Source organism: Mustela erminea, chromosome 7 (assembly GCF_009829155.1).
Source record: "Mustela erminea isolate mMusErm1 chromosome 7, mMusErm1.Pri, whole genome shotgun sequence".
Lineage (NCBI taxonomy): Eukaryota > Metazoa > Chordata > Mammalia > Carnivora > Mustelidae > Mustela > Mustela erminea.
The window spans coordinates 106,106,168-106,118,794 of NC_045620.1; the positions used below are offsets into that span (position 1 = coordinate 106,106,168).

General features: G+C 41.2%; 2 protein-coding genes across 2 annotated transcripts in view; one reads left to right on the forward strand and one right to left on the reverse strand.

Annotated features, from left to right (window-relative positions):
* ACOXL (acyl-CoA oxidase like) overlaps positions 1–7,434 on the reverse strand; it is a 358,121-nt gene extending 350,687 nt beyond the window's left edge. The window contains exons 1-2 of the mRNA XM_032352781.1: positions 6,981–7,434; positions 3,992–4,101 (exon numbers count right to left, since the gene is read on the reverse strand). Coding sequence (XP_032208672.1) covers positions 3,992–3,993 — 2 coding nt within the window. The 5' untranslated portion in view covers positions 3,994–4,101; positions 6,981–7,434. The remainder of the gene's footprint in view (positions 1–3,991; positions 4,102–6,980) is intronic.
* A 139-nt stretch (positions 7,435–7,573) lies between these two features.
* BUB1 (BUB1 mitotic checkpoint serine/threonine kinase) overlaps positions 7,574–12,627 on the forward strand; it is a 44,211-nt gene continuing 39,157 nt past the window's right edge. The window contains exons 1-4 of the mRNA XM_032352779.1: positions 7,574–7,698; positions 11,030–11,089; positions 11,192–11,330; positions 12,144–12,340. Of these exons, the coding sequence (XP_032208670.1) occupies positions 7,673–7,698; positions 11,030–11,089; positions 11,192–11,330; positions 12,144–12,340 (422 nt within the window). The 5' untranslated portion in view covers positions 7,574–7,672. The remainder of the gene's footprint in view (positions 7,699–11,029; positions 11,090–11,191; positions 11,331–12,143; positions 12,341–12,627) is intronic.

Here is a 12,627-nt window from a genome sequence, read left to right on the forward strand (position 1 = left end):
CAGTTTCCAAATACCATGAAGGCACAATGACCACACAAGAGGCATGGTGGTGTCCATGACAGGAACAGCTCATAGCCATTCCATCCCCTTTTCTTTTGGGCTTATGGACAGGCCTGTTCTTTTCACCGTTCCTCTAAGAATGAGTCACAAGGAGGAAATCTTCAGAAGATGCTAAAAAGAATCTCCACTTAGTGACTGGGTCACAGGTTTGTAGCTGTGGATCAGCAGTTCACAGTGTGCAGCTTGAGTGACCCCATTCACTTCCAGTGGTTTTCCAATTTCCTTTTCAAAGTGACAGAGAGCTCTGCTTGCTAGGAACTGCCTGTCCAGACATCCGTTGGTTGTGTTCCCAGCCATGCTCCCCATTTAACTTCCCAAGCCCCTGACTTTCTTTGGGTACATGTCCATGTGATTCAGAGGAGGCTGCAGGAGAAGGCATGGGACCAAACCAGTGGAGAGTGACACAGCACATTTGCTAGGTTATTTGCCACTATGGAGTAAGCACACTGACACCAGGAACCGCTGCCATATTTTTGCTACCACAAAGGAACCAAGCCCGAGGCGAAGTCAAAAAAGAGTTTGCAGAGCTAAGAGAACAGCAGAGGAAAACTGGAAAAATCCTGATCAAATTGTACCTGAAACCCACATACCTATGGATTTTTCAGTTGCATGAGTCAATCAATTCTCGCTGCTAAGCAAGCCTGATTTGCATTTTCTTAGAGACTTTATTTGTTTGTTTATCTATTTATTTATTTCAGGGAGAGAGAGAGAGGAGGAGGGACAAAGAGAGAGGGAGAGAATCTCAAACAGACTCTGCACTGATATGGAGTCTGATGTGGGGCTTGATCTCATGACCCTGAAATCATGACCTGAGCTGAAACCAAGAATCAGACACTTAACTGACTGAGCCACCAAGGTGCTCCTTGGTCTCCTATTAATTGTGATTCAAGGTATCTGGATAGATTTATAAGCCCCTCTGTAAAGTCACTGATGTTTTTTGTTGTCACTGGCAAGTACGCATCAATTACTGTACTGTGACAAATTAATTAATGCCCAAGAGAAGGGATACTGTTGAAGATGTACTCTCAGAAAAATTAAAGAGGCTATCAAGTGGGAATAAGGGAAGAAACAGAGACTTCTGTGGGGTTTGAATAGATCTCAAATTTTCAATGTCATTAAAGTCTTTGCCAAGCCAACTGGGTGTAAGCAGGATAAGTATATAGCATATATCCAGTGACGTAGAAGCAGGTGAAGAATGAGAAAATACCAACAAGGCTGAAACCAAGAGAATGCAAGTCTGGCTGGGAACTTTTAAGTGGCTACTATAGGAATATTTAATATGAACACAAGAAATGATCATAAAAGTGTTCATTGTTTCCTGTTGGTGTTAATTTTACTTCAGATATCCTCCTTTTTCAACCTCCAAGTACGTGAACCAAATAAAAAGCTACTCCCCGAATGCTGGTACAAAGCCCAGGAGTACACTGAGATCCAAAGGTCAGAGATAATCAGGAAAATGGATTGAGAAGTTAACGGTTCAAGGTGGTCAAGAAGTCAAAATGGGAAATAAGTTAAAAAAAAAAAAAAAAAGTGGGAGGGACATTTGGGTGGTTCAGTCAGTTAAGCATCCACCTTTGGCTCAGGTTATGCTCCCAGGATCCTGGGATAGAGCCCCACATCTTATCGGGCTCCCTAGAAGTCTGCTTCTCCCTCTGCCTGCTGCTCCCCCTGCTTGTATGTGCTCTCTCCCTCTCTCTCTCTCTTTGACAAATAAATAAAATCTTAAAAAACAACAACAAAACAGTAAGGTCATCATCTGGGTGTCCCGTTAAACAGCCAGAAGGTCCAAGACCTCTCCAAGACAAAAGGAGAGTCAAAGCAGCATTGACCATCAAACATCTAGTCCAGGGAAAGAGCTTAAGCAGGCTAAAATAGCACAGAAATTGCAAAGTGCAACAAATGGAAAGGCAAATCAGTTGTATTAACTAAATGCAATCAGTGTCTGATAGTCAAAAATGTAGTATAGTGCATCAGTATGCAAAAGCAAAGAGACTGCAAAGATACAAAGATAAAAGAGAACAATGTAAAAGTCACAGTAGGACCAGTGACTACGACAGTAACAGGCAAGGCACAGAGCCTTATAAGTCAGAAACACAGCTCAGGTAAATATTGACAGGGGCTGAGCAGTCACTTTAAGTTAATGTGTGTCTAATAACATACTTTCCCAGGTAGACTAGGCATTATCAACTCAGGGAGATTAGATCCACAAATCCAAATCTAACATTCAAAATGTCATGTGCTTATGAGGATTCCACCTTACGCCCAGAAGCCACACCATCCAGGAGACCTATCCCTGGTCACCAATAACGCCAAAGTTTTCCTTGTACCTTTTAAAATTTTTTTCTCCTCTGTTCATTTTGCCTAAAAACTCACCACTTCCTCGCATATGCCTCACTTTCCTCTAGACTCTGGGGAATGGGGACTACCTGTTTCCTGAAGTGTTAAACAAAGTCTGGATCACCTAAATTGTCTTCATCATTTTAACACCACATGTGTGTGTAAATTAAGCTGATTTACTGATTGCATTTAGTTAATACAACTGATTAACTGATAAACCAGGCTACCAGTTATTCATGGTATCACTTCCGTTTCCTCGTGCCATTCCTTTGTTTCCGAAAGGATAAACTAAAGGACCTAATTCAGACTTTGATACACAGACAAGAATTTTATCAGTGCTCAGCTATGTAAACATCTGTCAGGACTGTCTCTGAAACTGATGTTTCTAAGTTGCCAAGTCTGAGCCTTGATTTAGCTCTTTTCTCTAGCTTGAGAAGTGTCCAGCTCTTTGAAGGGATGGAAGCAAATCCAGTCTGAGCAAGGATACCAATTTTGGAAGAGGACGTAATTGCTGTCCTGAAAGTACAGAGGTTACAAAGTATAGAAGCTATTAATGCTAATGAAATTCTGAGCTGATGCTCGAAGATGCACATCAATCCAAGGTATTAAAAAAAATCTGTCTGGTCTTTAACCTGGTTTCCTGGTGGATCTTCAAAAACCCCTGAAATTCTCTCTAGGTCATTGGAGTTCTTGGTATGCTAATGATGTGTCTCATGGTGGCTCTCCAGATAGCTTCTGGATGGGAGCTTGTCAACAGAAAGACGAACCAGAAAGATTAGAAAGATGAATTTCTGGTCAGCAGAAAGATCAAGTTTGGGGCTTGGAGTCACAGGATATCAGCCAGTCCTCCCAACCTCAAGAGAGAGGAGGGAGGGTTAGAGATTGAGTTCACTCTCACACACGCGCGCATGTACACGCACACACCAATGATTTAATCAGTCGTTCTTTCATAATGAAACTCTAGTAAAAACTTGGGATACTGAAGCTCAGTGGAGATTCCTGGCTGGTTAACACACTGATGTGCCAAGAAAATAATGTACCTTGACTCTGCAAAGGGAGAGCATGGAAAGGCCAAGTCCAGGATTTTCCTAGACTACACCCTATGTGTATCTTTTGTAATAAAACTGTAATCATAAGTTTCCTGAGTTTTCTGAGAGTCATTCTTGTGAGTTATCAAACCTGGAGAAGGTTGTGGGAACCCCTGAATTCGTAGCCAATTGGTCAGAAATATGGGAGGCTGAGAACCCCTGGGACTTGTGGCTGGCATCTGAAGCAAAGAGAGAGACATACTGGAGGACTTTTAAGGTATCTGGATCCAATTCCAACATGGCAAGGGGAGACACCCGATTCCCACTTCCACCACAATACCAAGCAATTCCCAGACACCAGCAGGGTGTCCAGCAGGACATCTGAATATTCAACTTAATTCTAACACTGTCTACCCAGACATGGCATCAGGTTCCATAAGTTATAAATTCAGTCTTACAAGACTTTTCCCCACCCCAACTTCAGATTAGAGGTTCCAACCACCTCCTCCTTGGGTTTGATTAATTTGCTAGAGTAGCTCTCATAACTCAGGGAAACACTTACTTACATTTATCAGTTTACTAAAGGATATGAATCAACAACCAGACGGAGCTTCTGTCCTCATGGAGTTTGGTGGTATTTGGTGACACATTCTGATTCCACAAGTGTGAAAGCTCTCTGGAAAAAAAAGAAAAAAAAAGGACCAATAAGCTGCCCTCTTGGGTTTATATGGAGGCTTCAGTGCATAGTCATGGTTGACTAAGTCTTTAGCCATTGGTTGTGTCAACCTTCAGCTTCTCTCCTCTCCTAAGTTTGAGGTTGGTTGGTAGTTGGTGGGGGGGTGCACTGAAAGTTCCAACCTTCTAATCACATAGTTGGTTCTTCTGGCAACCAGCCCCATCCTTAGGTGCTTTCCAAAAGTCACCTCATTAACAAAAGAGAGCTTTGCCATTCTCCTCAGTTTCTCAAGGAAATTCCAAAAGTTTTGTGAACTGTATGTAAGACAGAATCCACAGAGGAAGACCAAATATATATGAAAAATATACCTTTGGTCATGTGGAAGATCAAATATATATGTAGTTCTTATCCACAAGAGTGGATCCTGGGTTTTAACCACAGAGGCATCTTCTGAAGTCACAACCCATTCTCAGAAGAAAAACATATTCTAAAATAGTGTTCTATATCTCTCTTCCTACAAATCAACTTTATTCTTAATATTCCATAGTCCCTTAAAACACTCATCAGCTTTCTGTAACTGTTCTAATTATAAACCTCCAATCTTATATGATGTTTCAGCAATACATATAATACTGTTACTCTAAGTTGCTCTAAATTCCCAGAGGAAGGAAAATATATGTGAATCTGTGATTACTTACATTTGTCAAATAGGCAGAACCTAGAGAGAAATAATCATTTTTCTTTTCTAAACAGAGCACTAACTTTGATATTATATGACAACCCAAGAGAGTTCAGGGATTAAATGGACCTAATAACCTTATGAGGTTATAGGATAGTGGAAGACAGACAAAGACAAGGAAGAAGATTTCTCTTTTTCATTTTACAGATCAGGAAACTGATAGCCAGATTAAGACTTTGAATTTTGGGGCACCAGGCAACTCAGTTGGTTAAGCATCCAACTCTTGATTTCGGTTCAGATCAATCCCAGAGTTGTGAGATGGAGCCCCAAGTCAGGCTCCATGCCTGCTTAAGATTCTCTCTGCCCCTCTCTCCTGTCTCTCACCCCACACCCTTAAAAAAAAAAAAAAAAAAAAAAAAAAAAAAGATCTTGAATCACTTGCCCATTTGCTGCTCCTTGGGAAAGCCAAGGTTGGAGCTTCTCCCCTGTTGTGGCCTGGCATCCCTCTTCTAGTAGATGTGGAGATTATGATATTGAAATAACAAGTCACTGAAAACCCAAATACAAATAAAAAAACTTCATCTATTGGCCTTCCTAAAAATGTAGAGAATCTTTTAGTCAATTTAACATAGTTAGTAATTTAATACTGAAATTAACAGATAAATTAGAGTTTTAAAGAAAGAGAAAGTTTTAACTGTCCATTCCTGCCCCTGAAGCAGGAAAGGTGTTCTTTACACATAACCAGACCTGCTGCTCCTAAAAGGCCCAATTACTATCATGATCAAGTACAAACTCCTTAATTTAGTGTTCAAGATTTGACATCGAACTATCAAACCATCTCCACTACTCATTAACAGTTCTCCAGGGTGATCCTACAGTAACCCTGTTTACACCAAGAATGACCTCCTCCAGGCTCTCCCCCCGTCCTGTCTCCTTTGGCCCCTTCTGCTCATTTCCTTGGCTTTGGACTTTGTCTCCACCTCACCCTCATCCATCACCAACTAGGCTGTGAGCCACTCCTGAGTCAAAGAAAGGACCCCACACTGTGTAGCTGGCACTCTTCAATGATACCCAGGCCCTCCTCTGCTGGGCTATGGCTAATGTGGGCAATCCTCAGAACTCTTCTTTAATAGAATCTGCCCTGGGCAGATCACCACCATGGAAGAAAAAAGTCTAACCCAACAAAAAACCTAAACCTTCTGTGCAGGTGTCATGAGAAACTTTCAAAGCCACTTATTTTAAAAATGCTATGATAGTAAGGGAGAGATTGACCCCCCCCACCCCCCTTCAAGGCCTAATTCAAGCTCCACCTTCCTCATTAAGTTTTATGTGACAGGCCCCATTTCCCCTCCCTCCTCTGGATCCCCTTAAGAGATAATCTGAACACTAATATAAGTAATACACATATATACCATATTTAAATAGTGTTCTATGACTGCATCTTCATCTCCCGGACAAAGCCACTAGCTTCTTATGGATGGATCTGTTTGAGTCGGACAAGGCTGTAATTAGATATAAATCCAATGACAGTTGGTATACGATGGGTGTTCAATCAACATTTCCTAATTGATGACTGAGCCATTATCAGACACAAGCTGAAAACCTGAATGAATGCAACAATCTGCTAATTCCTGTGATGGTCAGCAGAACCTAACATTTGTCTAAAGACCCCAGAGTGAGCACTCTCTCTGTTTTAAGTGCTACAAATCGGATTCTTGTGTAGATTCAAATTGATCAACACTGGGGATGAAATTCTGGACTGTGAGAGCATCAGCATTTCCAAAAGCTGCTTTTTTTTTTTTTTAGGGCCCTAAGAGAACAAACCCCCACACAGCTTCTGCGAAAGGAAGGTAATCATATTAATTAACTATTTGTATTTTATTTGCATTGTTATGTGACTTTTGAAACAATCTGGAGAGGTAGAATGGGAAGTCATTAAAGTCCAAGGGCCAGGGGAGGTGAACCATGAGAGACTATGGACTCTGAAAAACAACCTGAGGGTCTTGAAGGGGTGGCGGGGGGAGATTGGGGGAACAAGGTGGTGGGTATTAGGGAGGGCATGTATTGCATGGAGCGCTGGGCGTGGTGCAAAAACAATGAATACTGTTACGCTGAAAAGAAATTTAAAAAAAAATTTTTTTTAATTAAAAAAAAAAAGTCCAAGGGGCAGAAAAGCTAGGTTGATTCTTTTCCAACTCACTTTTAGGCAGGAAGCATCGGCATATCCCATATTTCTTCTTAGACATCTGGCCTCCTTCGCAAAGAGGTATCCTCAATTTATAACTCCTGAGAACTTGGGTCTCCAGAGCAACTCGTTCCACAGAAGACGTTGAAGGTTTCCTTGTTGGCCTTCTACTATCTATTCAAACTCCTCCACTCTTACTTTAATTGACATTTGGATGAAGGAACAGCTCCCAGGACCTTGACCCCTCCTCTGCTTTAGGGCACCCAGTCTTCAGCTGAGTTAAATCAAGCCCAGAGGTCTGCAAGGGTACTAACCTATCATCTTCACATGCCATAAATCACCTACATAACCAGCCGTGAAGTGCCTACCGACGTGCCCTCACACCGTAGTCACTAAGCCAAAATTCTAGGGCTCCCTCCCCACGCGGTACTTCAAAACCCAGCCTGCACTCGGCGCGCCGGGAGTTTACAATTCAACTGAGGACCGCGGGGGAAGTGGGAGGAACGAGCGATGCGCCGGAGGGAGGCGGGACAAATGTCTCCCGGCAACGGCCCCGGCAATTGGCCAGCCCGTCTGCAGCCGAGGCCAATGGCCAGGCGCCTTGCAGACGCCCGTTGCCCCGAGTGCGGCTGCGCGGGAGATTCAAATCGGTGGCAGCTCCTCGCCGGCGACTCGGGTGAGCGGTTGCTGGCCTGCGTCCTCTCGCCATGGATAACCCGGAAAATGTCTTTCAGTAAGTGTCGGTCGGGTGCGATGGGGGCGACGCGGGGGCGCATCCTCCGACTGCGGACCGAGGAGGGGGCTAGAGTACCCAGAATTCGGGGTCTGCAGGTCCCCGCCCCGGGCGGCCGCAGTCCTGCCTCCCTTTGTCCCTCCCGCCCGTTTCCGTGGCTTTGGTGTGTTTCTTCCCCGCCCCTATTCCCACCCAGCTAGGCTGTGAGCCACTTGCGGGTCGTGGAAAGGACCCCGGACCGTATAGTTGACGCTGTCCGCTGAGACCCCGACTCTAGTCCTCCGAGCTGCGATCACGGGGGCAGTTTAGGGGGATTTGGCCAACTCGTGAGGCCCTCGGAGCTCTCGGAGTTCACCTCTGTAAGGAATCCGCTCTGGGCAGATCGTCGCCGCGGGAGAAAGTCTACCCCAGCAAAACCCCTAAGCCTTGCGTATAGGTTTCATGAGAAACTCTCAAAGCCACTTAATTTACCAAAAATAATAATAATAATAAAATAAATTATAGTACAGTAGGAAGAGAACTTAAAATAGCTCTTACCCATAATCCCACAATCAGTTTGAAAACGAGTCTTTGAATAACGTGAGCTTTACAAAAAAACTATGCTTACTGTCATTTAGGTTAACCTGCTAACAGTTTCTTACATTCTCACACCTTAGCTTTATGACTTTAGGTGATTTATCTAGATCGTTTCAAAAGCATTTAAAATAGTTCAGTCATATGTGACAGGAAGTAAAACTGGTTCGTTTTATCAGCACCAGAGTAATTTACTCTCTTGAGGGATCAGAAGACCAGGATGGTTAAGTACAGCCAAAGCAAAAACCTGTTGCCTTTAAGACAGCAAACTATTTCACTTTTAGAAACTTGTTTTCCCCATTTTAAAAGGGCCTCATTTTGACTTTGTAAAGACTAATTTGCTCCAGTGACCTGGATGTTTTTGGTATTCATTTACAGTGTATTCAGGTCATTTAGGGAAATGTGGTTGGTATTGGAATATGAAATGTTTATTTGCAGCGCTCTGTTATTAACTTAATTTGGGGGAGCACACCTATGAAGCATGCGAAGGAGATTAAAATTTAGAAGTAATTACTTGTTCATTTTTAAAAATAAGTAATACATTTATTTGGCTTTTTAAAAAGATTTTAAAAAGTATTCACTGAGATTTATTATGCCTACCTACTCTCCCAACCCCTCATATGGAATCACTTTTCTAGTGTAATTTTCAAATGTTTCTTTTTGCAGATATATTTATATTATAATATTACATTAGTATATCTATATATGCATGCATGTATGTGTGTATATGGAGGGGTGTATATGTATATGTCTGTACAATTGCTGCCTTTATTTCATTTAAGTGTAGCTTTTTTTGCTTAACAGTATCCTTGGAGATCTCTATCAGTATATAGAGCTCTTTCTCAATCTATTTTACAGCTGCATATTTCATGTACCATAATTGATCTAAAAAGTCCCCTATTTATGGCTCTTTGGGTTATTAACAGTCTTTTTCTAAATAGAGCTGCAGTGAAAAATCTTGTACGTGTGACATTTTGCACATACACAAATATATCTGTTTTTTAGATTCCCAGAAGTGGATTTGCTAGATCAAAAGTAGATCCGTCTGTAATTTTGGCAGATATTACCAGTTCCCTCAGCAGGGATCATGAGCACTCTTACCTTCAAGCAAGATGTGAGAGTGCCTGTTTCCCATTGCTTCATCTATACACTGTTGCCATATTGTTTTAGTTTTGCCAGTCTGGTAGGTGAGAAATTCTGAGTGAGGTAAATTTCTCTTGTAAGAGAGGTTGAGTATTTTCCTTTAGAATGCCTTTTTTTTTTTTTAATTGTTTTCCCCCTCAATTTCTAAAAGCTGGTTTTGTTTTTTTTTATACCAGTTGATCATTTCTCTTTTGACTCTGCTTGATGTTGTGTTTATTTGACATATGGAAGCTTTTTATTTATATATAGTTTACTTTATATATAAATATATATATTTACTTTATTGACCTTTTGTGTCTTCTAGATTTTGAGTCATAAGAAAAATTGATTGCATTGGTATACATATGCTAGCCAGGAGAAAGTATTGCTTTCAAGACCTTTTTTCAAAAAATCATGTAATTTCTCCGATAGAAAACCTGAAGTCTTTCTTAGCTTGACTCTCTCATATCCAGGAAGCAATCCCATAGGCAAGTCCCATTATTTCTTCAAAACACCCCAAATTCCGTACTTGCATTGTTCCCACCCTAGTTCAGCCCACCACCCCATGAGACTGAAGTAGCTCCCTGACTGGTTTCCCACTTCTGTACCCACTCCCCATCCCCTTTGCTTGAAGGAGCAGAATGGATGTTTTAAATGCACATTATATACTGTCACGCCACCCGTCTAGCTCAGCACACGTAAATAACTGCATGGCTCTTTGACTTTGATCAAGTGCCACCCCCTCAGAGAGAATGGCCTTTCCTGACCATTCTATCTAAAAATTGTAACTCTTATCATACTCGTACCTCATCTTCCATTTTGTTTTGTTTTGGTTTGGTTTTGGTTTTTTTCCCCTAAGTTTTTAATATCACGTGACTTTATTTCACATGTTTCTGTTTGTTTGTTCATTTGCCCTCCTAGCACCCAAGTGCCCTTAGAGAACTTTCCTTCACTTGGCTGATTTTTTTTTTTTTTTAAAGCTGAGGATAGTATGTGAAAGTAGCAGCAAGCAGAGGAAGCCATAGTGGCTGATTTATGAACATTGCCATTATGTTTTATGAACATTGCCAGAAAGCGAAGTGTCTGGAAACTTGGTAGTATCCTACACTCCCATGCTCACTCACAAGCCCCCTTCATGTCTCCTAGCCAAGTCTTAGCCAAGCTTCTGTGCAGTAGGGGGAGGGGGTCCCTCCATTTGAGGAATAGCAACTTGTGGACGCTGCCCTCAGGATGGTAGTGACATTGGGCATCAGTGACAGGAGAAAAAGATCCTTTGGAATAGAGTCTGGGACCCTCTTCCAGCTGCCTCTTTATAAGGGCTAAATTTGGGGGCCTTGGGTCTTGCTATCTTCTGGAAAGATAACTGTGCTTGAATTTTCTGGCCACTTTTAAGTGAATAATCTTTTAATTCTTAATGTCGCATTTGAGATTTAAGATATATTTTATATTTAATATATAAATTTTATATTTTTATATTTATATATAATATATATTTTATATTTAATATATAAATATATTTTATATTTATTTATATTTAAGATTTCCATTTAAGGTGTATAAATGAGGAACATAAAATATATCTTTTGCTTTTAGGAATCATCCCTAATAAGTCATGTGCATATTTTTCTCTTTCTAGAATGTTTGAAGCCCATATGCAGAGCTACAAGGGCGATGACCCACTTGGTGAATGGGAAAGGTTAGCATTCAGTTTATTTTTTCCTTTAAATAAACTATATGAATAAATAAATAAATAAATTATATGCTGCCTTGAAAATTAATATCATCCATATTTTTCTAGTTACATGCAGTGGGTAGAAGAGAACTTTCCTGAAAATAAGGAATACTTGACAACTTTATTAGAACATTTAATGAAGGAGTTTTTGGATAAGAAGAAATACCACAATGACCCAAGATTCATAAATTACTGTTTAAAATTTGTAAGTATGCTTTCAGATGTATAATCTAATCTGTAATCCTACTGTGCTTTTGCTCCTTTTCCCAGATTTTAAGATCATTTTAGATTATCTTACTTTAACTATTCTCTTTCCAAAGTTGTATGGCCAGAGTGTGTATTTTGGAAGCTTTTGGCTTCTGTATTACAGAGTCAGTAATTTAATTTTAAAACCCTTCTCCTCTATCAACCACTGTAAGTGTTATGATGTGAGATAGAAACCATTAAATTAAAAGGTTTGTTGAATGGGAGGGGGGTGGGGATGGAAGGATAAGCAGGCACTGCCAGGTACTCAGAGGGTTCGTGGGAGTAAATTAAATTCATTGTGAATAATTAAGAAAATATTAACTCTCTGGAACTAAATTTAATACTAAAAGGAAAAGGCTGCCTCAGGTTAAGTGTTAAAAGGCCGGACCTCTTCAGTTTTGAAATGAAGACTGCTCCTGGGGGCAGGAGTTCTAGTAATCATGAATGGGTAGAATTAAGATGGATTTGTTCACTGAATTATAGGATAGTAGGATTTGAGGCACACTATGGTACTTGAGCAGGCCCTGATTAAGACAACTGTAGTACTTACTTCATGAGTCATTATGGATAGTTCCCGAGAATTAGTATGGGTAATTTTGGGAACATTGAATGTCAAAGGAAAGGAATAAGCTTAATTTTTAGGTTTGCTGTCAGAGAGCCGTATAGCCTGAGGATTCCATGAAGACTGAACACAGAAGGTGGCTGGGCCCTGGGCCATACCTAGACCACCAATTCCTTTGTTCTTATATCTGTTTGCTTTGGGCTTCTGTAGGCTCAGTACAACAGTGATCTTCATCAGTTCTTTGAGTTTCTTTACAACCACGGGATTGGAACCTTGTCATCTCCTCTCTACGTAGCCTGGGCAGGGCATCTGGAAGGCCAGGGAGAGCTGCAGCATGCCAGCGCTGTTCTTCGGAGAGGACTTCAAAACCAGGCCGAACCAAGAGAGCTGCTGCAACAACACTACAGGTAGTTAGAAAATAAAACTCGGGGTGTGACCTTCGGCTCAGATCATGATCCCAGGATTGGTCCCTTGCTGAGCAGGGATCAAGCCCTGCTCAGCAAGGAGTCTGCTTCTCCCTCTGTGCCTCCCCTTGGTCATGCTCACCCTCTCTCTCAGATAAATAAATAAAATCTTAAAATAAAAACAACTCTACATGGTATTCCCTACTTGGAAATGTCATGTTTGCTCTTAAAAATCTTTTCTTATGGGGCACCTGGGTGGCTCAGTTGGTGGCTGCCTTTGTTTTAGGTCA